The 26787-nt window shown below is 42.0% G+C and overlaps 1 protein-coding gene across 4 annotated transcripts in view; it reads left to right on the forward strand.

The window, feature by feature from the left end:
- Positions 1-26787, forward strand: part of LOC122562785 (RNA-binding protein Musashi homolog 1-like) — a 156975-nt gene that overhangs the window by 33288 nt on the left and 96900 nt on the right. Inside the window, exons 1-3 of one of the 4 annotated variants that reach the window (XM_088000139.1) lie at positions 11991-12050; positions 12147-12213; positions 14769-14842. In XM_088000139.1, the coding sequence (XP_087856265.1) occupies positions 14801-14842 (42 nt within the window). In that variant the 5' untranslated portion in view covers positions 11991-12050; positions 12147-12213; positions 14769-14800. Of the gene's footprint in view, positions 1-11957; positions 12051-12146; positions 12214-14764; positions 14843-26787 lie in introns of those variants that run through there. The other 3 variants (XM_088000138.1, XM_043715965.2, XM_088000140.1) reach the window with 3 other exon arrangements.

Raw genomic sequence — 26787 nt, forward strand, 5'->3', positions numbered from 1 at the left:
CATAAGTACCTTTACTTAAGATGACTCTCCCTTTGTGTCTTGGCTCCCTTTGTGTGCCCTTGTTTTTTTCCCCTCTTTCCTATCTTTCTGCACCATTCTGTTCTTGGATGTGGTTATTTGGTCCTAGTTTGGCATTTGTGGTACTGTAGATGTTTTGTTTGCTAATGCAATTCCCCAAGGCCCAGTGACTTTCTCTCCTGGGCCTCGGAAGTTCCTGCGCTCCTGGTTTATGAATTCATTGCTGCTGGACAAAATAGATTGCTGCTGGTTGGTCTCCAATTTTTGGGAAGTATTGTGACTGTCAGTGAGTACTAGATCTGACTTTGGTGTGAATTCCTTCGTAACACACTGCGTATCTATTTATCCATGACGTACAGGCAAGAATCACGAAAATGTGATTGAAATAAATGTCTATCATTTTTGGAGAAGTGAAAATGAAAAATAGTGAGGAAAAGTGGCCCTTGGACCAGTCCTTCAGTGTAATAAGCACATAAGCTGATACTTTCAGTGACCCTACAATGGTCTACTTTTAATACTGGGTCATGCACTCTCCAGTGTTCATGTTTGTTTTGCCAATGAGATATTAACTTACCTGAACAAAATTTGGTCTTCTTTTGGGGTGGCTTCTATTGACACACATGAAAGCAGTGGTATTACCAGGTATGAAGGCTGGGGGCAATTCTGGGATTTGGACTAACTGGATAGATAGGAAGTTGACAGCTATGTTGAAAGAGTTGACCAATTCTTCCTAAATGGTAATACTCATTGACTATCCTGTCATTAGCATGTTTGGCGCTAGTAGTTCTAGTGTAGCCAGTAGTATTTTGGTGGCAGTGGCTGTGCTAAGAAAAGCAGTAGTGTTTCCGGTAAGCACTTTCAACAGAGGAATGCTGCTCTACTTATGTTCTGTCCTCTTTGGGTCTCCTGGAAAGCACTGTGCTGAGGCAGCAGGCAGGGTTACTTCTGTTTCCAGAACTTTGTGAATGCTGCTCTATTTCTGTTTGGATCTATTCCGAGATGTTGGGGTGTTCTGCCACAGGTTGACTTATTTCTCCCTCTTTCTGTGAGAAGGTCTAAATTCTATTTTTGGAGTATACACTTGGGCATATTGTTTGGATGGGAGTGAGCTATACAGCTGGGCATTACTCTGTGGCGGTGTGGATATGGCTTCAGTGCACTGCACATAAGCAGAGTCTTTCTTTTGTCCTGAAAATTGTAATGACCAGCCTGGTTGGTAAAAGCAAGATTAAATTTTTGCTAAACTGGTTGATTTCAGCTAGCATAGGAGGTGCTGCAACATTTGACTCAAAGAATCACTTTTTTTAGATGACAATCAAATTATTGCTATCTTTGAACATTTATTCTCTTAACTTGCCTGAGATGAAGGTTGACATTTGTGCTGGATTCAATTCCATTAATGCTGCTTGCCTTTTTGTGTTCAGCTCATTTTCTGCATTGGTGAGGCTACAGAGCCCACTGACTCTGGCTAACACAGCACAGAATATTGGCACTTGGTGATTTGCACAGCTCAGTCTGTGGGAATCGGGTATCTCCATGATTCTTCTACTTTAAAAAGCAATTGAGCAGACTCATATTTGCACACCAATAGTCTCTGTAATTAAATTTCCATAAAGCTTTGTCCATATTGGTAAAGCCAAATTCTTCGTTCTTGTGTATTATTTGCTCATCAGATTGCATGCAACACTTCTACAGCTCCACGATCCTTTTAACAAAACTTTGCCTCTTAACCCATAACTGTAGTTACTCAGGACTTTAATCATAGCCTTTATTGTGTCAACCTGAGCCCTGCAGTTCTATGGGTTAAGAAGCCATGTGCTAACCTTGCGAGTCCATGGCTCCTGTCAGCACCAGATCCAAAAAGACAACAGAAAAATAAATCACTGATTGTAATGAAATGTGTTTTGAGGAAGGTAATTCAGCTTCTAAAAGGTGCGTCAAACATGATCAATGAGTGATTTAACGTACGTCACAAACTGAATAGAAATACCCTCCAAAAGCTTGGGTGCTTATTGTACCTCACCAGTGATGATCAGTTTTGATCTTTCAGTACATGTAGAAGAATGTGACAAGTATGTGACAAGTATGTGAGAGCTCGGATGGTGTCATGGAGCTGTTTCAGTTCCCCACCCTCTGAATGAGAAGTGGTTGGTTGACTGTTAGTTTGCTGTGATGTCTCTATATTTTGAGACTTAAAAACTTCACATTTCATGAGACTCTTGACTTAAACATGAAAATAAATGTTTGCGTGATAACAATGAAGCATTGATTCAGTGAATGATTGGAATGCCAACAAAATTGACTGAGTTTGTGCTAATAGTTGCTTTTTGTTTGTATGTTATATGGTAGATATGAAGAATATCTAGAGTTGGAGAGGACAACCCTTGAAACCCAGCTTTCGAAATTTTGCTATTTTATTGAATAAAAAGGAATGTGATCATTCAGCCACTAGTTACTAGCAGTCCTTTGTATGTCAATAGGAAAACTACTGATTTAATTATCTTTTTGCAGAAAAACAGATGGGATTATGATTTCCAAACCTTTAGTTAAAATCTCCTGCAATAAAAATGGCATTTGCCCACTGATCCTAGTTAGTGGTTCTGTGCTCACAAAAGTACCTTTGAATCAACTCAGCTACTGGGATGATTGAAACATTCTATTTAAAATAATGACTGCGATTTTAAAACAAGTACTTTGCAGAACTATTATGGACCTAGTGATTTTGTTTTGGAAAAGAGAATCAAAGTTGTAAGCAATTTTGCAGCATCCTCCTCCAGTCAGTCAGGTGAGGTCTGTTTGCTTACATCACAAAGATTTGTAACGTACACTTGCTGGCCTGGTTCCACTAGGCTGTTCAGTAACTCAGAAGATTGGTGAGTCACCAGGAAGTCGAAACTTAAAGTAAAGCAAAGCATGAATAGTTTTTTTTAAAAGGAATATTTTAAACTAAACAACTACTTTGTAAGTAGAAGATTACCAAGTAACTTAATCTCTTGAGTGCAGGCACCTTGTCTATGGACACCCAAAATAGTGGTTCAACATTGAACAGCAAATTTGGAAGATTTTTGTTTTTAAAGGTAACTATTGTAGATACTTGTGTGGATTATTTTTTTGCTAAGAATACAAAAAGCAGCAGACGTTTTCCAGGTTTTCAGATTTAAAAACAAATTATTTTTATGGAATATAGGAAATCAGTCTGTAAAATATTGTCGAAGTGTAGTAATTGTATTATTTGCACTTGGCAAACTTGAACAAGCAGTAATAAGATAGACTAGGAGTTGATTTATTTCTTGTTGGTTGAGGGATAAATGTCGGCCATGACACCTTTTGAATAGTCATGGGAACTTTTATTCCCACCTGAGCGAGCAGATGGGTCATAAAACCATTAGACACAGATGCAGCAATTAGGCCATTCAGCCCATCGAGTCTGCTCTGCCATTCAATCATGGCTGATAAGTCTCTCAACGCCATTCTCCTGCTTTCTCCCCATTACCCTTGACTCTCTTGACAATCAAGAACCCATCTATCTCAGTCTTAGATATACTCAATGACCTGGTCTCCAGCCTTCTGTGGCAGTGAATTCCATTCATTCCCCACTCTCTGGCTGAAGAAATTTCTCCTTCTCTCCGTTCTAAAAGGTCTTCCCTTTACTCTAAGGCTGTGCCCTCGGGTCCTCTTCTCTCCGACTAATGGAAACATCTTCATAACATCTACTCTGTCCAGGCCACTCAGTATTCTGTATGTTTCAATTAGATTCTCCCCTCATTCCTCTAAACTCCATCCAGTATAGACCCAGAGTCCTCAAATGCTCCTCATGTTAAGCTTTTCATTCCTGGGGCCAATTTCGTGAACCTGCTCTGAACCCGTTCCAGGACCAATACATCCTTTCTGAGATATGGGATCCAAAACTACACACGTTACTCCAAACGTGGTCTGACCAGAGCTTTATAGAGCTTCAGAATTACATTCCTGCTTTTATATTCAAGTACTGTCAAAATAAATGTCAACATTGCATTTGCCTTCCTGACTACTGACTCAACCTGTAAACTTATCTTGACTAGAATCCTGAACTAGAACTCCCAAGTCTTTTTGCAATTGACTTCTGAATTTTTTCCCCATTTTGAAATTAGTCCATGCTTCTATTCATTTTAGTAAAAGGCACGACCTTTCCCATTTTGGACTCCATCTGCCACTTTGCCCACTCTCCTAACCTGTCCAAATCCTTCTGCAGCCTCCCCACCTCCTCAATACTACCTGTCCCTCTACCTATCTGTCTCATCCAAAAGGTGATATTCCCTCCCTCCGAATTACGAAGTGCAAGGTGTCAGCCTTGGACTCTGTGCCCAGGTCTGGGGAATGGGGCTTGAATGCACAGCTTCATGTCAGCTGAGGAGACAGTGCTACTACCCGGGCTGAATTTATTTTCTAACAATGTTTTTCTGTGTACATGAACCATTCTGGTTTGGCCACATTTATTGTAAATTTTGTTTTTTTTTTGAGAGCAATCCTAGTGATGTTGATGCACCCGTGAAGTGGTTTGGTAGGAAATGCCCAGCAGTGATAGGCTGTGTAAACAGATCATGCTCCTGTGACATTACTGTCCTCGTGCTTTGTGCTCAGTTCTTCAAGGGAATGAGATACAGTCTTAAGTAATCAAAGTGAACTGCTGGCGAGCAATCTGCCCATAGCACATACTGCAGTGACAGTGTGACAGTAATTCTGTTTAGAACTACTTAACATATCCAAAGCTGCTGATTTTTCAATTTGCAGAGGTGAAAGGGCTTTTCACAATTGTGACAGTCCACTTTCAGGATGCTTGTTGGGTTTGGGATGAAGGCATTTTGCTCGAGATCAGCCTAGTTTAATCAAAAAGCAAGTTCTGCATGAGCTTACAACCAATGCACTTTCAGATTTAGCTAGCTGTCTGGCTTTGCGCATGTTTTTGTAATCCAGTACTGTGTTGATATTAGCAATGGTGAGATTAGCAGGATAATGCCATATTTTCTGTGGTCTGGTTTATCTTGCTTCCTGTTTTGAAGGGGTTTCAGCACCTTGAAAGAATGCAGCTGTCTGCTGGTTGATGTCTGCTTCTGTTACGTCTGTACGTGCCCTTCTCTGAATTTTCTTCTGGCCTGAAAGCAAAGGATGTGTCTCTCAGCAGATCTACTCAGACCATAGGTTCCACCTGTCTGCGGCACACCCCTTGTGGGCATTAATTGATGCATCAAATAGACATAAAGCATAATGCATTGAATCCTGGGAGTTTTTGGCTGTATTCCTTTTGTACCACATTCTATGGTCTTCAGTTCTAGTATTCGCATTATCAAATGTGTAATCTGATCTTGGCTTCTCACAACATGCTATAGGATCTTGGCATGACATGAGTATTGATTGCTTTTGGGAGGATGAAAAGAAAGCAAACCTTTTTTCCTTTATTTTCACTAACGTTCTCTTGAAGGTGCCTACCACTGGTGCTCTGGTAATTCATCCAAGTGACTACACCTGATCTGAGATGGGTACTGCCAATAGGGTGTTTTGCCACTGGGAGATGTGGAAGGGGAGCTGCACAACAGCCAACTTGTTACCAGAACTGAAAAGTTTGGGACAAAACCGATACAATCAGTAACTGCATCCTGTGCTAAGGTCTCAGCCTGTTTGATCTTGCTCACTCTTTATTGTTAACAAACTACCCCCTGCATCCTTTTGGGATATCTTGTTTATAGACAACAGTAGCTTTTGAGTTCATTTGCGTTTATATAATAGAGTTGTTCACAACCTCCAAGCATCTTGACATGCTTTGCAATGTAAAGCAAGTATGAATTATGGTAGCCAATTGTACATGGTAAGAACCCACTGCCAGCAGTATGATAAAGACTGATGCCTGTTGACATTGACATTGATATTGGCCAGGGCTGAACTTCCCCCGCTCTTGCCAAATCAAGTATTGGGGTTTTTAAAATTCATCTTAAGAGGGCAGAGGCTTAATGTTTCATCTGAAAGCCAGCACCTCTGACAGTGCAGTGCTACCTGGATATGGCAACCCAGGTCAGGATATGGGAGCATATAAGGAAAATAGAAATGCCAGGAAGCTCAGCAGGTCTGGCAATATCTGTGCAGAGAGAAACCAAATTCACATTTTGACTCTTAAAGTCCAGCATGACTCTAATTCTGTTTCTCTCTCCACAGATGCTGCCAGACCTGCTGAGTTTCTCTGGCACTTAGTAGTTTTATTTCAGATTTCCGGCATCCGCAGTGCTTTACTTTTATTTGACAGGTTATTAAGAGCACCTGATGTATATCAGACTTTCCAACAGATTTGTGTTGCCATCATAGGCCCATCAGATCTGCAGAAGCTCTGTCTTTTTACTGTTGAGACTGAGCCCGGTGTCAGGGTGTGTCATTAACAAACACCATACGTGATCCCAGAATAGCAAGTGTCATCCTTGCATTGTCAGCAGTGCTCCTGCTGCATGTTCATCTGGGGCTGAAAGGAGATTTAAATTGGTTCCCATTGCACCACAGGAGAGTATTTATTGAAAATAAACTTCGAGTCTGCTATATGTCTCCTTCTGCTCCTTATGAGTCATACTCCCTGATAGCAAGGACATCATTATGTAGTGATTTGTATAATAGGAGTTAGAATTTTTCAGCTCAAAGCCAGTGCCTGTTTGTTTTATTTAATCTTTATTTTTGACCCATAAGTGCTGACTCCCTGGCTTAGGGCTGCCTTGTATTAATGTGATAGCCGCGCTGACTGCTTGACGAGCAATAAAATGGAAAATCGGGACAGCTTATTCCTGTAGTGAAGACAAGTGTTTGTGCCTGTTCTCGGACCCCGTGGGATCACTGTTTCAAACAGGAAGTCCTGTGGGGTCACTGAATCCAGATTTCACTGGGCACAGAACTTGATCGTTAAACATTTAAAAAATAATGTAATTTCTGTCTATTTCCTATCATTCTCAACTGAATGTGCAGTGTTAGAAATTGGACCTTGCCAAGCCTATTTTGAAGGCCAGTGTCCTGCTGTTCGAATGTACCTGAAGGAATTTGAGTCTAAAATTGGGTCAGTGGTTTTATCAAGTGTCCCCGATGGGTATCCTACTCATGCATTTAATCTAATACCTGTTTCGGATGCTTTTGGCAAATTGGGTAGTGTGAAATAAAATACACTCCGTGCCTGAATACTGCGCCACTGAAAGATATTTTTCAATGAAAAGAAGGAACTTGCATTTATAAGGCACCCTTTGCTTTGCAGCAAATGAATTACCTCTGTAGTTACTAGTCTGTGGAGGAAATGCGGCAGCTAAATTACCAGCAGCAAGGCCCAAAACAGTGATGTGATAATGACGTGATATCTGTTTTTAGCTGGTTAATTGACCAATAGAGAGAACTGCCCTACTGTGTGCTCTGGTTTCCTCCCACAATGGGGCGGCACGGTGGCTCAGTGGTTAGCACTGCTGACTCACAGCGCCAGCCCGGGTTCGATTCCAGCCTCGGGCGACTGTCTGTGTGGAGTTTGCACATTCTCCCCGTGTCTGCGTGGGTTTTCTCTGGATGTTCTGGTTTCCTCCCACAGTCCAAAGATGTGCAGGTTAGGTGAATTGATCATGCTAAATTAATTGCCTGTAGAGTCAGGTACGTTAGTTAGGGGGAATGTGTCTGGGTGGGTTACTCTTCGGAGGGTTGGTGTGGACTAGTTGGGCCGAAGGGCATGTTTTCACACTGTAGAGAATCTAATCTAATCCAAAGGTGTGGAGGTCACGCTAAAGTTGCCCATAGTGTTCAAGGATGTGGAGGTTAGGTGCGTTAGTCAGGGGTAAATGTAGAGTAATTATGGTAGGGGAATAGGTCTGGGTGGATTACTCTTTGGAGGGTCGGTGTTGACTTGCTGGGCCGAATGGCCTGTTTCTGCACTAAAGGGCTTCTTCAGAAAATACTCAGTCATTCAGCACAGAAACAAACTTGTCCATGTCGACCAGATTTCCTGAAAACTCTAGTCCCATTTGTCAGCACTTGGCCCATATCCTTCTAAACCCTTCCTATTCATATACTCATCCAGATGCCTTTTAAATGCTGTAATTGTACCAACCTCCCCAATTTAGTCTGTTGGCTCATTTCAGGCATGCACCATCGTCTGCATGAAAAAGTTGCCCTGTAGGTCCCTCTTAAGTCTTTCCCCCTCACCCTAAACCTATGCCCTCTAGTTCTGGAATCCCCCATCGCAGGGAAAAGACTTTGTCTATTTACCCTGTCCATGCCCCTCATGATTTTATAAACCTTTATAAAGTCACCCCTCAGCCTCTGACACTCCAGGGAAAACAGCCCCAACCTAGTCAGCCTCTCCCTATAACTCGAACCTTCCAACCCAGCCAACATCCTTGTAAATCTTTTTGGAACCCTTTCAAGTTTCATAACATCCTTCCTATAGCAGGGAGACCAGAATTGCATGCAGTGTTCTAATGATGGCCTAACCAATGTCCTGTACAGCCGCAACATGACCTCCCAGCTCCTGTACTCAGTACTCTGACTAATAAACAAAAGCATACCAAATGCTGCCTTCACTGTCCTATCTACCTGTGACTCCACTTTCAAGGAGCTATGAACCCGCTCCAAGGTCTCCAAGTTCAGCAACACTCCCCAGGATCTTACCATTAAATGTATAAGTCCTGCCCTGGTTTGCTTTTCAAAAATGCAGCACCTCTCATATTAGATTAGATTAGATTAGATTACAGTGTGGAAACAGGCCCTTCGGCCCAACAAGTCCACACCAACCCGCCGAAGCGAAACCCACCCATACATTTACCCCTTACCTAACACTACGGGCAATTTAGTATGGCCAATTCACCTGACCCTGCACATCTTTGCACATATTGATCTAAATTAAACTCCATCTGCCACTCCTCGGCCCATTGGCCCATCCGATCAAGATCCTGTTGCACTCTGAGGTAACCTTCTTTGCTGTCCTCTACACCTGCAATTTTAGTGGCATCTGCAAACTTACTGTACCTCCTATGTTCATATCCAAATCATTTATATAAATGATGAAAAGCAGTGGACCTACCACCGACCCGTATGGCACACCACTGGTCACAGGCCTCCAGTCTGAAACTCAATGCTCCACTACCACCCTCTGACTTCTACGTTTGAGTTAGTCCTGTGTCTAAGTAGCTAGTTCTGCCTGTATTCCACGTGATCTAACCTTACTAACTAATTTACCATGAAGAACCTTGTCGAATGCCTTACTGAAGTCCACATAGGTCATGTCACCGCTCTGCCCTCTTCAATCCTCCTTATAACTTCCAAAAACTCAATCAAGTTAGTGAAGCACGATTTCCCATGCATAATGTCATGTTGACTATTCCTAATCAGTCCTTGCCTTTCCAAATTACTTGTATGTCCAGTCCTCAGGATTCCTTCCAACAACCTGCCTACCACCAATGTCAGGCTCACCATTCTATAGATCCCTGATTTTTTCCTTACCACACTTCTTAAATAGTGGCACCATTTTAACTAACCTCCAGACTTCTAACACCTCATCGGTGGCTATTGATGATCTAAATATCTCAGCAAGTGGCCCGGCAATCACTTCCCTAGCTTCCCACAGGGTTCCAGGATACATCTGTTGCGGTCCTGGGGATTTTGTGCATTTTAAGATGTCCAGTACCTGAACTAGTCCCATTTGCTTACGTTCAGCCCATATCCCTCTAGACGTTTCCTACTCATTTACCCATTCAATTGTCTTTTAAATGTTTTGTACCCTTATCTACCACTTTCTCTGGCAGCTCGTTCCATACGCGCACTACCCTCTGTGTGACAAAGTTGCCCCTCTGGTCCCTTTTAAGTCTTGCCCCTTCCCACCTTGGGAAAACGATCTTGGCTATTCACCTTATTTATGCCCCTCATGATTTTTAATTTCACCTTTGTGGTTTAATGCCTCATTTGAAAGAGCATTCCACAGGAATACCTAGATTTCGTGCTAAAGTCTTTGTAGAGAAAAAAAAATCGCAAACTTTCCATTTTGGAAGCGAGTTTTCTGTTATTGAGATGATGTACAACAACACTTCCTGCGAAAGCAAAGGTGGACCTGAAGTTCTACCCCTTGGACATGACAGTATGCCATTCCCTTCCTCCCCACTGGGCAATTTGGTCTGAAATTAATTTATTTAAAATTAGTGTGCAATTATGCAAGTGTGACAAATATTTGGCAAAAAATCGTGAGACCCAAGGCCCAGTTACTCTGACTGTTTTAAGACTGAGATGGACCTAATGAAATTTGAACCTCATTAAATCTTTGAAGTATGACGTATATGGTGACAAATCTCCACTGATACTTGATTTAAATTTCTGATATCTGAGAATGGCCTTTTATTTGAGAGTGTTAGTTGGCTGTCTGTTGGGGTCAATGTCATTAAACCCAATCTAAACCTTGTCACCCTATGTCTGAAGATTAGATGCCTTGGCATGGTTTGGGGTGGAATCTAGGAACATCCTGCACCTCAAAGGCTGCTGTACATGTCTATTGACAAAAGGCAGGGACCTCTGAGTGCAGTGTTGCAAGGTAAATGAGATGCACTAAGATTTGGGAGGCGTTTTGAAACAATTGAAGAGCAAATCTAGGGTCTTGACATCTAAGTACGGCCTGGCTTCTGGCTTATTTAGATCAGATTGCCCCTACAAACACAATCCTATATCTTTGGGCAGGGAAAAATGGCTTAAATTCATTGTGAACGCACTGAGCTAGTGTATGCATATAATTCTGCGATCCGAAGTGAAACAGAGCAAATTGGGCACAAGCCTTTAGGTTGGCCCTCCATTTGAAAGGGGGCTCTGCGCTTGCCCTCATAAATGTGGAATTTCCATTTAAATAGATTTTCAGTGAAAAGTGTCTATTGATTCGTCTCTGCACAGCAAGAGAACAGTTTTCATGTTCTAGTTGATTGTGTTAATTTTTGATGTGTTCTTTAGTATCATGCTGCTTTGTTTTTTTTAATCTTTAAATGAAAGGGAATTTGCCAGAGCTGTGATCCTCAATCCTCATTTCTCTTGTCCAGTAACCGATGACAGGTCGCAAAATGCATCCAGAGAATGCGTAGGTTGTGGTGAATACCTCTTGTGTCTCTCCAATGGAGACTCCCAGAAGGACCTGTGCATTTGGATCACTGGTATTCCCCTTAATTGCTCACAAAAAACAATCTCAAATATTGTCTTGTTCAAATGTGAGATTCCTTGTTGTGGGCTTGTACTGGTTATCCTTCAGTATCTTGCTCAGTCATCAATCTTAATGTGTTGGTGTAATTATTTGGTTGCTAGGGTCTTCACAGCAAAGCTACATTGTCTACATGAGCATGCCCCATTTTGGCTCCTGACAACAGGAATCTTTGCTAGTTTTGTTCTTTGATTCCCCCATCTTTACCCCCGTCATTGAGATTCCAAAGAGCTTTCTGACATGTGTCTCAGTTATAAGCCGAGAGTGCAATTTATTTTATAGGATTGAATGTGATGTAATGGACAGTGTATTACTGTCTTGCTGCACTATTTGAGGTGATACTTTTAGGATGGGATGTTAAACAGACTTTTTTTGCACCCTTGGGTAGAAGAGAAGCTATTCCTGGTCAATATTTATCCTTCAACTAAGATTATGACTGAACTCGGCTGGCCGATTGTGTTTGTGGGTCTTTGTGGTGCAATTAGTCACCAAATTTCTAAACTATGTACTTCACTGTAAAATGGTTTGAGACATGGTATGTTTTTGAAATGCGGTGTGCGTGCTCCTGTATTGGTAGAAAAACCAGGATGGCTGCTGACAAGAGAACTTTGTTACTGTGTTGTTGGTCTGCCGTTGTGTTGGGTGCGCTGGGCTTGTTTGGTTTTGGGCTGTTTTGAGACATACTGGAGAGAAGCTTGGCCTCTTTAACCGGAACCCATTCCCTTTTTGATAGATGGTGACCAGAACAAAGAAGATCTTTGTGGGCGGATTATCTGTAAATACCACAGTGGAGGATGTCAAGCAGTATTTTGACCAGTTTGGAAAGGTGAGTGAAACGCGAGCCTCGCTGCATCTTGCATTCATTATGTTTCTGTTCACATCCGTCCTCGAATCTGGGTCATGCCGTTTTTTCTTGCTGCAGATTTTTCCAGGTTAAGCCTGAAGTTTCTCTGGCAGTGGGCCCCCCTCTTCCCCACCCCCAGAATAAGGTGAGAAGAAAGGGTCTTGGTGCTTGTCGTTTTAGTGTTGTGTACTGAGCAGCTGCACTCAGAGCCGCTGCTGCTGTCACTTCCTCCTTCTCCTCCTCCCCACTTCCAACACCCAGCTTCCCACCCCCCGCCAACTCCACACTGCACCCTCCCCAACACATACATACATACATATAGGCGCGCGCACGCACACACACACACACACACACACACACACACACACACACACACACACACACACACACACACACACACACCCTTCCCTGTTGATGCCACGGTCACCATGGTGACAAGACGAGAGGAGCAGTCATAGACAGGTTCTTTTGTTCGGGACTCAATTCAGCACTGGCACGCAAAGCCGGTCAGAAGTGACAGGAGAATAGGCGAACTCTCCAGGGGAATGCTAAAGCAATGGGCATGAGGAGAATTGCTGCCACTCAGACTTAACCTTCAACTGTCTGAGATGACTGTCCACCCCTCAGCCGCCATCCAGCCCCGATTGGTCAGCCACCCCGCGGTTTACTAATCTTCTCTGTTTCCATGGCGCCTCGGACGGCTTTAGGATACAAATTAGGAGCTGTGAACAGTAGCCTGTTGGCCAATGGGAATGTGGGATCATGAGAATTAACAATGGATTGCTCGGCTCTTTTGTGCCGCTCAGAGAACTAACAAAAGAAATTGTAAATCCTTTTGTCAGATTGAAGTCTCCAGGCTCCCTTTCTTCCGAGGCCCCGCTGAAGACCAGGACTGACACTTATTTGAGGGAGGTTTATAAAGCACAACCAAAGTCAGTTGCACTTGGCCAATAATTGGAACATGCACTACTTGAAAATCCAGTTTCTTCTGATCAATTATGTTGCACCTAAATTTGAATTTGGCTTGACCCTTCCAATTTTCCCAGATTTTTATAACTGAAGTTTAAACAGCTATCCCTCTGTTCTGTAACCACCCCTCATGCACCAACAAAAGTACCTTTTGAACGTGTCAGTGGGTAATGAGAGTTGCTGAAAGTGCGATTGGAAGTAAGGTTCTGTGGGTGGGAGAGGGCAGATTTTGACAGCGGGCAGAGGAGGTGCAACATTCTGACTCGTGGAGAATGTTTGAGAGGGAAGGGGCCAAATCTTTGACCGACTATTTATTAAGGGCGGTACATAGAACAAAGGGTGATCCAGTGTTTGAGGCATGTGGGACTTTATGACTGGAAGAGTTTGTCGAGGTTGAGTGCAACAAAATGCTTTGAGTTTGAAGACTTTGCTAGTTTGCTTGGGCACACTTTGGAAAGCTTGGATTTATGGGTTAGTGAGATGGAATTGTCCTTTTTCTGTGTGAAGTGTGCTGGTAATTTAGTAAATCACAGTGGACTCTCTGACTTATGTTACCCTCCTATACCCATCCTCAGTACTTGTAGATAAGATGCTTCAAGGACTGGGTAACTCAGTAGGTGCTAGAGAGTACTGAAGAAGCACAAGGTCTAATGGGTAAACAGGACTCTAGTGGGCAGCTTGTTACATCCTGATTAGTAAATGTGGCTCTGTCTCATTTCAGTTTCAGATTTGACATGGGGCTTTTGAGATGGGCCTCAATGCACTGGGTAGCTCCTGAATTTTAATGTCTTGCTATGTCTATTAAAGGACAGGCAATTATAGCCAGCGCATTAAGCACTCGAGCTACCCATTCTGTGTCTCTCTACTTGGGTGTTCCATATTCTTGCTGTCTTGCTCCTTCTGGGTCTGTGGTGGGGTGCTGTGAATGTTGCTGTGTCCTATCCATTCAGTTCTGCACTCTAACCTTGTACTGATCTCCAACCACCAAGGGAGCTAAAACCAGTCACAGACAATGAGGAATGACTGCTCAGCCTTGCCTAACTCCTAACTCTAGTCTATGAAACTCTGATTTTGCAGCCAGCAGCAAGGCCATATTGAGTATGAGAGCTTCCCCAGTAATAGTTACTACATTGGACCTCTAGGCTGAGGGAGGTTACCCAATTTTGCTGCTACCTGGTCACTGCCAAGCAGCTAGTGCAGGTCTGACATTTTCCAAGGAGAGGGTAGGTTTCAGCCCCAGTCACCTTGACCAAATGGCCAATTCATTCCATCCAGGAGGGGAGGGGGTAAAATAACCAGCGGCTCCTGTGCAGTTGTTGCTCCTGTTTAGGCTGCTGTGGAATCCACTCCCCTTCCCTCCTCTAACATTCCTGGTGGCTTCCACAGTAACCGGAGCCAGAGGCAGTTTCAAAAACTGTCTCTGATAGAATGACCATGTAGGTGAGATAGTGGAGGACCATAATATCTTAGTTATAGAAACCATTTACTTTTTAGTCTATAGTCTTGTGAGCCTTAAGTTTTAGTTTCATATTCTCTGGAAGAAACTTTAGTCCTAGTTTTAGTCTAGTACTTTTCTTCACAGACTCTAGTGATGCTAGTTTTAGTTTTGGCTAGAATTTCACTCAAAATGTTATTTGCTGCTTTCCTTATTCTCGTTCTAGTCTTTTCAGGAGTGTTTTTAAAATTGTTGTTTCCAAAAAAATTTCTCTTACTTCTCACACAACGAACAAGAAATGCTGAGAGATAATCAAACTGCGGTTTGAATGAGAGCTAAAGGGAAGATTCCCGCTGTTTGTAGCAAAATCGTAAGTGTGTTCTTTATGCCTGTGTTTACAATTTCATTAGATGTAGTGATTGTCAGAAAATGGTTTGTCCATTCTTTGTGTTAAAACATTTATTCCTCAGGTTAGGAGGTTGACTATTTGAGTCCCAGACAGAAATTTGAAATCCCTTTAATCTTAACCTTTAGTTTTAAGTTTCATGGGAAATTACTTTCCAGTTGATTTTAATTGCTGACTGTTTTATTTACTTGGCCTGTTGAAGATCTGGTGAGGAGTCTGTCTGTCAGTGATGAGAGAGGTGCCAGCAGTATGACAGGGCACTTTGGCGAGGGACAGTGCCATGGGATGGTTTTATAGCAGGACTGAAAAAAGGGGTGGGGGCAGGGAGCAAATTACTCCAATTTTTCTTTTAAAGCCTTGGGAAAAACCACATGATCTATTTGGCACATTTCAGACATGCAAGTTTGTAATCAAGTGTTTGTGGACTGGGTATTTTTGAAATGATTTCTGTTCCTTTGCCTTGGCTCTTTTTGCTCTTTAGCACTGTGAGTACAATCTGTGAGGGGGCTGATCTATAGCCGACGTCTACCATGCTCTGCTTCAATTCATTTCTGTCTCCCTCCTGTCCAAGGCTTATTCCAAACAAATTTGCAACACCCCACCTAATATGGTATCCTATTGAATGGCAAATGAGGGTGTTTAGGAAGAGAGCAAACATACTAATTCTCAGAATTATAGGTTGTGATTTAGAAAGCACGATGGAGTTGCATTAGAAGATAAGTCATAGCATCTGCTGCTGTTCTCAGTTGCTTGCCTGTGGAAATTTATTTTTACTGAAAAGAAATGCAAGTTCTGCAAATCAGCAGTCTGATTCCTGCTAATGATAATTCTGTGGTTTAAATCTAATATTTTGGGTTTTTCTAACTTCCCTGCTTTTGTGTTACATGTCAGCCCTAGACACCACTCATTCATAAAATCAGTTGAATATTTTTTGGTATAGAATTATTCTAAAGATTTTACTTTTGCTTACTGGTTAAAGTGGCGCTGTTGTGAATTACTGTGTAACATCTGGTAACCTATTCCAGGAAAGCAGTTGTGCTTTGAGGGTTAGTGGAGGGGAGCAGGTGTTGGTCTTTGTGGTCCTCCTGTCATCAGTTGCACTTAGTGGGTGTAATTTGAACTGCATGGAAACAGTGATATCGTAAATCCATTGAATTATGGACCAAAAAAATTAAAAGGCATGATCATTCAAAAATGGATGCTAAGTCACAAAGAGACATTCAAAGGTATGCCAAACATTTGATCGAAGACATGGATTTCAAGAAAAGTAGTGAAGTATGACAGGGGACAGACAGGATTGAGAAGAGGATTCTTGAACCTAGTTAGTTGAAGTTGAAAGCTAGTTGGAGGATACAACTGGAGCCAATGTTTACACTTTTAAAATCTTTGATTTACAGAGTTGCACATTACAAGTGAATACCTCTTAACCCAGCAGACACATTTTCAATTAGTTTCTGTTATTAGGGGCACAAGCAAGTCACTAGCTCCCATCTATTACAGCAGCAACAAAACAAAAGAAAGACATGACAGCTAATGATTACTGAAGGGCAGGGTTGATGAATAAGAGACCAGAGTGAGAAATGAGAGTAATGGAGGAGCTATATGTCTAAATGAGGTTGCAGATTCATGGGTAGGAAAGGCATTGAGAGTACTGGGGTTCAAACCATGTCACAAAGTATCAGGAATGGTTGGTAGCAGAGGTTTTGATAAGTTGAAGTGTACAGAGAGTGGGTGCCTGGTAAGGGTATGGAAGCAAGCTTTAGTGGGAGACAGGTGATAGTATTTAAGTGCATGCATTTATGGAGCATACGAGATCAGTGGATTCATCAGTGTGTAGCCTGATCCAACCTAAAACAATGCACTGAGAGTTCAGGATTTGGGTTTTAGAGTTTGTGGCAGGATTAGGTTTGCCTTTCAGCTCCTCAACGTCTAATTGGGCTAACAATGTTTAATGCTGAACAGAGGGAGAAACTGGCACCTGGAAGTGACCTTCATGTAAGGGAAATAACAAAAGATGGAAATAATAATTACTGGAGTGAATTAAAGATAACTGGTGAGGAGAGGAATGCAGGAGAAAATCATGAACAAACGTTCAAGCGATTTTTGGGGTTGAGGTGGGGTGGGGAGTGAAGAAATCGGTCAAATGTACAATGTTTGTTTCAAGTTGAGAACTTACTAGCTGCTGAACAAAAACAATGGGCAAATAAAGTAGTTTAGTTCCACGTGAAGAAACTGTCTACCAATTAAGAGTTTGTTGGGAGTTGTTGCGATTTAGTGGTTTGGGTTGGTTGGGGGAGGGGTGCGCGGTGGGTGGGGGGGGGCACAATAGTGCTGGGGGCTTGGTGTGAAGCATAACAATAGTGAATGGTACTTGAAAGGTAGTTGGTGTTGAAGTGACTTGGCATGTTGGACCCTACATCAATGTTTTTTCATTGTTCATCTCCAATAAAACATTAGAGGGACTGCATTCCCTGCTCTCTCCAAGTGCCTGCGTCGCTGTGTGCAGTTGCTGCTTAATTTATTCCCTGCTGCTTCTCTTACTCTGTGGAATACTCAACTTTCCACAGCTAGATTATGTTTTTGGTTTCTCCACACTAATAACAGCAAAGCAGTTTGTATTGGAAAGAAAAACACTTACAGGGCTGACTTTCTCAGCTCAGTGCCTCTTCAGTGAGTTTTACTTCTAGACATATTTCATTAAGCTAGATTTTCTCCCCCTGTCTTTGGTAAGAGCTCATTTTTTCCATTGAATCTCCATTTTGAGCTAAAGTTTTGTGACTTTCATATTTTGGGTGGACTCTTGCTTTGTTTTTATACACAGAACTTTGCCTCCAAATGTTTAGAATTTCCCTGTGTTGTTCTTCCTTCATTTGTCATTGAGGTCTCTTCCTGCATTGTGTACCCAGAGTCTCCCTTCACTTAACACAGCAACATTTTTAACACGAAAACTCAGATTGACAGGAAAGGAAGCAAATGCTTTATTTGAAAACACAAAGTGCAGCATGACTGGCTTGCTGGTTTTGAAAATATTCTTTCTCCTACCCAACCTCCAGATTTAGGTCACCTTAAATTTCTCTTTCTGTCTGCGTGGAGAACTTTGTGAAATTGTCTCTGTTACTTTGACCTTTTGCTCCTCAACATCTGAGCCATTGGGCTTGGAAGTAATGAGGTCAGGAGTTTGCTGCATTATAAGATTTCATTCTGTGCTGCTGCTTGAAATGTCCTCTGTAAGAAATGTGAGCGAAACTTTTTTTTGTTACCCTGAGAATGAATGTACAACTTGTTTCCACAATTAATAGTTTGGGGGAATAGTATTGGTGTATTTAAAGGGGAAGCTTAGTGAACATAGGAGAAATAAAGTACTTTTGTGATACGTTGAACGTAATAAAATAATGCAGCAAAGAGGCTTGTGTGGAACGTGAACACTAGGTTAGACCAGTTGGGCCAAAGGCCTGTTTTTGTGCTGTAAAGTTGGTAAACTGGATAATGTGGGCCTCTTATTTAATTACATCTCTCCCCCTCTTTTTCCCCCCCCCCCCATAAAAAAATTAACATTTTACTTTTAACTAAGAAATGCTCAGTCTTAAAGGGTCCAGATTTTTTTCTAGTGATATTTGCTTTGAAAGATCATTTTTGAGGAAATTTTAATTAAAAGCTCTCGGGGGTTCAAGTGGAGCTGATGTTACATCCGAGTCTGGCAATCTGGAGTTTGTGGCATCATTGCACCACGTCAGTTGCTCACTCTCCCCGCACACAAGAGCCTCTTGTGACTGTCTCATTCAAAACCCCCTGCGCTTGGGTCTCACGGGTGGGGGAGGGATGGCTGAGCAGGACAAAGTTTTCCTTTGCAGAACGCTGATGTTGACTAACATCCCTGAACCAACTCGGAGACTGGATTTCTGAGTGGAAAGGAGACTGGGGGGGGGGGGGAGGGGCTGTTGGGGGTGTGGGGGGGGATGTCGGGGGGGAATGGGGAAGCCAACACAGGGACATTGTACACCAACCTGAAACACACACAATCAGTACTGTTTGAATAAGGTGTCTGAAAAGCAGGAACGGTTGGCATGGGGGAGGGGGAATGAGAGTGAGCACATGCTACATGCTGTATAAGAAGGCGAGATTGAAATTTTAGTACGCTGGACTTCACTTGATTGAATTCTTAATGAGCATTTCAGTTGTCGATATAAATTCCTTCTTCACATCACATTCTATTCATCAAAGTTCACTGAATAGTTCAGTTGTAGGATCCTTTTTAAAAAAAAGAATGTGTGTAAAGATGCTTGTGATTATATATACGCAGTGCATCCAGGATTATTTTTGGAGAGTGGCCGGTGATGGCTTGCTCTGTTTCATGATGCTGCTGAGATATGGAACACTTACAAGTGTTTAAAAATAAAACCTGATTTGAAGTTGCTGTGACGTTAGGTAGCTGCTTAGCCAGGACTGAGTGAGCTCCAAGGCTAGATCAGATAGTCAGCATTGCCATACATTGTTTGTGAAATAATTCTGTTGTTTGAGTTTCTCATAAATTAAAACATTGTAGTTTGGATCTTGCTTCCTAGAGCAATTAGGCCAAACTATTGAGTGTCCCATTTAGAGTCATAGAGATGTACAGTACCCTTTGGTCCAACTCATCCATGCTGACTAGATATCCTAATTTAATTTAGTCCCATTTGCCAACATTTGGCCTATATCCCTACAAACCCTTCCTATTCATTTACCCATCAGATGGCTTTTAAATGTAATTGTATCAGCCTCTACCACATACTCTGGCAGCTCATTCCATACATGTATCACCCTCTGCGTGAAAACGTTGCTCCTTAAGTCCCTTTTAAATCTTTTCCCCTCTCACCTTAAACCTATGCCGTCTAGTTTTGGACTCTCCTATCCTGGGAAAAAGGCCTTGCCTATTTCTCCTATCCACGCCCCTCATGATTTTACAAACCTCTATAAGGTCACCCCTCAGCCTCCAACACTCCAGGGAAAATAGCCCCAGTCTATTCATCCTCTACTTATAGCTCAAACTCTCCAACCCTTGTAAATCTTTTCTGAACCCTTTCAAGTTTAACAACATATTTCCTATAGCAGGGAGACCAGAATGGAATGCAGTATTCCAGAAGTGGCCTCATCAATGTCCTGTACAGCTACAACATGCCCCCTCAACTCCTATACTCAATGCACTCACAATAAGGGCAAGTACATCAAACACCTCCTTCACTACACTGTATACCTGTGACTCCACTTTCAAGGAACTATGAACCTGTACTCCAAGGTCTATTTGTTCGGCAACGCTCTCTAGGACCTTACCATCAAGTGTATAAGTTCTGACCTGATTTGCCCTACCAAAATGTAGACTATAACATTTATCTAGATTAAACTCAATCTGCAACTCTTTGGCCCATCTGATTAAAGTCCCGTTGTACTTTAAGGTAACCTTTGCTGTCTACTACACCACAAATTTTGGTGTCATTTGCAAATTTACTATCTATACCTCCTATATTTACATCAAAATCATTTATATAAATGACAAAAAGGAGTGGACCCAGCACTGATTGTCATATATTGGTCACAGGCCTCCGGTCACAAAAGGGAACTTCAATAACCACCCTCTGTCTCCTACCTTTGAGCTAATTTTGTATCCAAATGGCTAGTTCTCCCTGTATGGGTACTATAGAAGAGAGATCCCATATTGTTTAGAGCAGGAGGGGTTGCTTGTGAAGAGACCTATTTGGAGGAAGAAATTGTTTACAGCACTTCAGTTGGAGAGGGAGGTGGTTGCAGAGACCTAACTGAGAGTCTGGTGGCTGTGGGCTTGTTATACAGGCCCAGTTGTGGGGGAAGAGTATGGTGAATGATAAGGTTATACAGGCCCAATTCAGGGTGGGAGGTCTACAAGTTGGGTGTAGAGGATTGGTTTGCCACAAGATAATTTTTGTATCTTCCATTTCCATTTCTTCTGAAGTGAGGAATCTCTTGAAATTCAATGCATCTGGAGTCATGCAAAATGAGGGTTTACCAGTTAGCAGCTCAGTCTGTTTGGCACTGACTTTCATTTCCACAAAAATATGGGTAGTTACTTGCCATTGGACAATTCATTGTTGAAGTAGAACACCAATTTTGGGCTTGAAATACCATTCTCCAGGTGCAGCAACAGCACCACGCCCGCTATGAAAAAAAAAGCCAAAATTAATTCGTTCAGCCTGAATCTCAGATCATGTTATCGGTGTTATAGAGAGCAGGGAAATGGAGTTAAGGCTGAGATGAGATGAATCATGATCATATTAAATGGTGGAACAGGCTTGAGGGGCTGAATTGCTTATTCCTACTTCTTTTGTGCAAAAACTTCCTGCTTTGTATATCTCTTTGGGATTTTCACACCTTTCTTTATTGGAGCAGCCTGGTGGCTCAATGGTTAGCACTGCTGCCTCTCAGCACCAGGGACCCAGGTTTGATTCCATCCTCGGGCGACTGTCTGTGTGGAGTTTACACATTCTCCCCGTGTCTGCGTAGGTTTCCTCCGGTTGCTTAGGTTTCCTCCCACAGTCCAAACATGGCAGGTTAGGTGGATTGGCCATGCTAAATTGTTCTGTAGGGATGTGTAGGCTGGGTGAATTACCCATAGGAAATGCAGGGTTACAGAGAGGCGGGTCTGAGTGGGAGGGTTGGTATTGACTCGATGGGCCAAATGGCCTGCTTCCACACTGTAGGGATTCTATGCTTATTGAAGGAATAGCAAATAATTCTTGGCTGTGCAACATGATGAAACATAGAGGCACGATAATCTTCAATATCCCCCGGTAATCACCAATTGAGTCATGTTCTAAAACCAAATATTGTGATTAGATGTGAATACGGTGTTTCTGGGATAATGCATTTTGATAGTGTGATTGGCTATAGCAACATTGAATTAAGGAACAGTATTTTCGAGAGCACTTACCTCTGTTGACAATAGTGCGATTCCAGCAGGGTTTGGTTCATGTGCTTTATTCAGTGCATGTGCGACATCAGCACTTGTCTTTGTGCCATTCTGCGCATGCACTGATGTCAGCTGCCAACAGAGCAGCTCTCAGAAGTACTATACAGAGCGCAGCTTTCTTAGATTTTTTAAAATGTACTGTGTTAAATTTACTTTTTGTTAATAAATAGATTTCAATCTTCATTTCAGGCTGTGCTGTACTTTGCATCAGATGGCGGGTGACTTTTCAGCGATCTTGAGTGGTATTTTTGTGGATCTGCCCCAACCTCACTTTTCCCATTTTGGAGTAATTTTACAACCCCCCCCCCCCACCCCATGCCAAAACTCGTCATTCAATTTGTTGAGGAATCCAGTGGTTCCCTCATGTTAAAGTTGCCCTTTGTTAAGGTGGTGTAGAAAGCCTTTCTCCCCATTGATCTCTTTTAAAGGATGGTTGGCATTGGATGCATTGAAGGCAGAGCCATTACCAAGTAGCACTTTCACAACCATCGGTGGTGCACACGTTAGGGCTTTTTTTTTGCACTTCTATCCATCGAAGCAAAGTTTCAAACTCTAAATAAAACCAGCACTTGGAGGGAAGAGTACAAAATGTGAGGTACTTTGACCTTTTGAGCACCATTGTGCTTTTAAGTAGGTAGCAAGGGTACATTTTCAAGTGATCTTGAGGGACTTTGTCCCAAATGTCTACTGTCTGTCATTCGGTCTGTGACTATTGATTTGTACCAGCTGGAGTATCTCATTGACAGGGCCAATCAATACAATATAGGATGAATTTTGTTCTGATTACAAGAACAGTCCATAGTAAATATTAATGTCTTGATTATACATATTGATTTTTTTTGAAAGAATGTCATTAGTATAACATCCATGAAGTTGGGACAGTTATAGTATCACATTCCCAGCATCTGTTGCAGTGAAACCATAGGATTAACTGGACTGGGAGTATGGCCAGTGTACATCATAGGATTAGTGATAGACCAGGCTGCACGCCTCGTGAAGCTATAGTAGACACGATAAGGACTATAATTACTGAAGTAATTTTCTAATCTGTTATTTAACTGTCAGCTTGGATAGGATGGGTACTTCTTTCTTTAGTGCAGTCTGAATAAGATGACATTGGATTGGTTGACCATAACTCAAGTTCGTTGCTCTGGCAAAAATACAGGGTGAGCCAAGGTAGCTGTTTCTGCTCTCTGATGGGAAAAATGCAGTGTCCTAATAGAAATCAATTGGGGGAAAGAAAAACGAAGACTGCCACTTAGATGAGAATATGTGCAAACGTATTTTACATTTCAGTTTTACTTTACAACTTTCAAACCTTTTTCATCTTAATTTGTCTAATATCACGCAAATGGGTTGGGTGTTGGTCAGGTCTCAGTGGCCGAGTACAATAGAGTTTAAGATTACTTTCAAAAATGTTCTTTTGGCAGCAAGATTGCTCACTGTGGTGACATAAGACATCACTGACCTTGGTGATTTACTGCTTTCGTGTTACAATCCCGAATCAAAACTCTGGGTATAAACTGGCTAAATGCCCACTGACTCAAAATTAAAATGTGTTTAGTCTCTGCTCTGTATCTCCTGAAGTTCAGCCTGACACAGGTTAATTTTTATGGTGCCCTCCTAGACCTGATGACATCTCAAAAAGAACTTTACAGCCAAGGTGGTGTTTTTGTGGTATGATTGCTGTAGGAGCACAGCAAACTCCAGCAGAGCTGCAATTTGAGATGATAATGCTTTTGGTGATGTTGTTTGAAGGAAAAGTATTCACCAAAACCTAAGACTGGCTGTTAAGTGTGATTCTTGGCATGATCGCTTTCTGGTTTAATTGTGTAGGATGCAGTGCTGAGCCAGATGGTTCCATAACCCAATGTCCTATCTGATTCTTTTATTCTCTCTTACTGATTTACCAGTTATAATGACACTGGGGATGGCACGATTCGAGGTTGAGATATTAGTTTGCCTGGGCCTGTGTTCATCAGCAAGTTGGAAAGGAAGAGATGGTATCTGATTGAAATGAATTCTAAGAGCGTGATAGACTAGATGCAGGGAGGATGATTTGGGGAGTCTAGAGCCAGGGGTCGCAGTGTCTGGATATGATAAATTCTTCACTTAAAGGGTAGTAAACCTATGGAATTCTCTACCACAAAGCTGTGGAGGTCAAACCATTGCATATATTCACAAATAAGATTGATGCCTTTTCAACCATTAAGGCATCAAAAGTATAGGGAGGAAGTGGAAATCTGGCATTGAGATGAAGGAGCAGCAATGATCATATTGAATGTTGGAGCAGGCCCGAATGGCTTACTGCTACTCTGAGTTTCTATCAGTCCAGCTGAAACCAAGTGAGCTAGCAATGATCAAAGCTGAACCTTTGTGCTACCTGGCTACCCATGTGCACATACCCACCTTCTGGAGCTACAGCTACATAGCTATTTGAAACATATGGAAGAGGGTGAATTCGGTATTGCTTGCGGCGTATTATTTATTAAAATGTGTAACATTTCTGCATTTTAACAGTGACTTTGCTTTGAAAGTTCTTTATTGGGGTAAAGTGTTTCAGGACATTTTGAGGTTGTGACACACAAATATTTACATTTAGATAATGTATATAACCCTACAAACGTAGTTGTGTTGTGTCTCAAAATTGGATCCCTCCGTGTTTTAGGTAATGTGGTTGTCTGTCATCCTGGGAAACCAGTGAAGCACTGGAATGCTTCCACTATCAGGAAATGAGGTGGAGGCAAGTTAAATTGAGGCATTCAAGAAGGCTTCAAATTGTTTCTGTTTCTGTTCAAATATAGTGCAGGGTTATGGAAAAGAGGCAGGAGAATGGCACTAAAGCTCATGTAGACATACTCCGTTGAATGAAGCATCAACTTGCGTGGTGAGATTGAGGCATCAGATATGCAGGACAGTTTTGCCCACTACTGTGTATCCATCATGCGGAGTAACCATAGGTCAACTTGCTGATAAACACAAAACAAAACACGGACAGATATTGCTGCTGCTGCTGTTTCTCAGTGGAACTGAGCCGGACCTTTTGGCCTTTTGCTGAATAGTCAGGGATGAGCATCAGGCCAGGTATTCAACACTGGAAGCCGTATCACGGCTGAGCTTGATTCTTCGCTGGCCCAAATACCCACCCAGACAAACCATCCAATTAAGAGGAAAATTCAGCAGTTTAGTTTGTTGGAGGGAGAACTGCCCAGAACTAGTACTGCTACTTGTTTTGAATTCTAAGTTTAGAAAGAGCCCTAGGGTCAGCTGATTCTGATTTTTTGATAAGGTAAATATTATTGTGTTTTACCTCTTAGTGTGATTAAGCAGTAGCATGATGATCGTTAAAAGATGGTTTCCACACCTGTTCCCATAGCTAGTTTTCTAAGTCAACTGCTATTAACTAATAAGATTGCGGTGTGCAGTGTGTGACAACTACAGAGTGTTTGTTTATTAAGTCCCCTTCTCAGATACACACCTTGATATTGGGGCCATTGTTCTACAGCTGCTCCCAATACCTTGCTCTTTCTAGACCATGGGCTCTGACGGCATTGTACATATACTGACTCATTGAAAGAACAATCCAATGACTACAGCTGATCTTTCCTCATAGCTCTGTAAATATTTCCTCTTTAAGTATTTAAAGGATCATCTATGTGCCAAGAAAACAAGTAGATTTATTACTTCCAACTCTTCTCCAATTTGAACAACACGCATTTACCTTAACACACCCACTCTTGCTGTCACCTATTCTTGTATCTGTGCTGCTGTGAATGCCTCCTGAGAGAGAAGTTATGGAATGTTTTTGGAAATCCACAGGCTGCATTTATTGCATACCCTTTATCCAATCATTTACTTCTTCAAAAAATAACTTAACTCTGTGGAAGTCTCGCTCACTTTTACCAAATGCATAATAATTTGGCTCTCCTTTACCTTTTTCTGAATGACTTACATCAGAATAAATTTCCTAGTTTATCCTCCTTTCTCTTCATGAACCTTTTCTTACCATCACTTCCTCAACAGCTGAGCACCCCCCCACCTTCAGCTGGCTGCGTGTGCATTATTAATGTTTACCAAGTCTATGGTGGTTGTTTTCATAACCTCACACCCTTCCCTGGAGCACGGTGTGATGCAGTGGAACCTAATTAATATTCTAACATGAATATTCCTTTCTTGATATAGTTGTCTTCTATATCACCTGAATCTTTAGTTAGTCCTATATGTTAGCGGCATTTTATGGGCTCCCACAATAGATGATGTGAGTATTTCTCTCAATGGCAACCTACAGTTTTGAGCAGGAGCACCAATCCTTACCTGCTGGGATTGTTTGTGGCAGGATCCAAACGCTGCCTCTTCTGACTCAATGCAGCCATACAACCAAAAGCTCACTCCTAATCTAAATGGTTTTAGTCCATAGCTACACCTGAGAGTTTTATAATGCAACCATTAGTCTTTGATTAGTAATTCTGTTCATGACTGTTTGCACATTGAGGTGAAATCAGATTGATGCATGAGAGATGTGCTGACTGAATTAATCTGAAGGTGTAACAGGAGCTCTGCCCTCTTGTTTGGGAGCAGAATTATTGGAATATAAGAAATAGCATGAATCGGCCATTGAGCCCCTCAAAATTGTTTTACCATTCAATCAGATCGTGGCTGATCTACCTCAGTCATTTTCCTGCACCATCTGTATATCCCAGGATGTCTTTATTATTTAGAAATTTATTGCTTTCTCTGTCTTGTATATACTCTGAGCATCCAGTGAACAAAAGTCCAGAGATCCACCACCCCCCAGGTGAAGAAATTCATCCCGCCTTGTAAATGGTCTGACTCCAATTCTGAGGCAATAGTCAGCTGTATAAGCCTGGCCATGATATGTTTTGGTTCCATTGATTTAATCAAATATACATTCTAAATATGTATACCTTAGAAA

Source organism: Chiloscyllium plagiosum, unplaced genomic scaffold (genome assembly GCF_037043375.1).
Source record: "Chiloscyllium plagiosum isolate Xiang-an unplaced genomic scaffold, Cpla_swu_hap1 HiC_scaffold_24, whole genome shotgun sequence".
NCBI classification, from domain to species: domain Eukaryota; kingdom Metazoa; phylum Chordata; class Chondrichthyes; order Orectolobiformes; family Hemiscylliidae; genus Chiloscyllium; species Chiloscyllium plagiosum.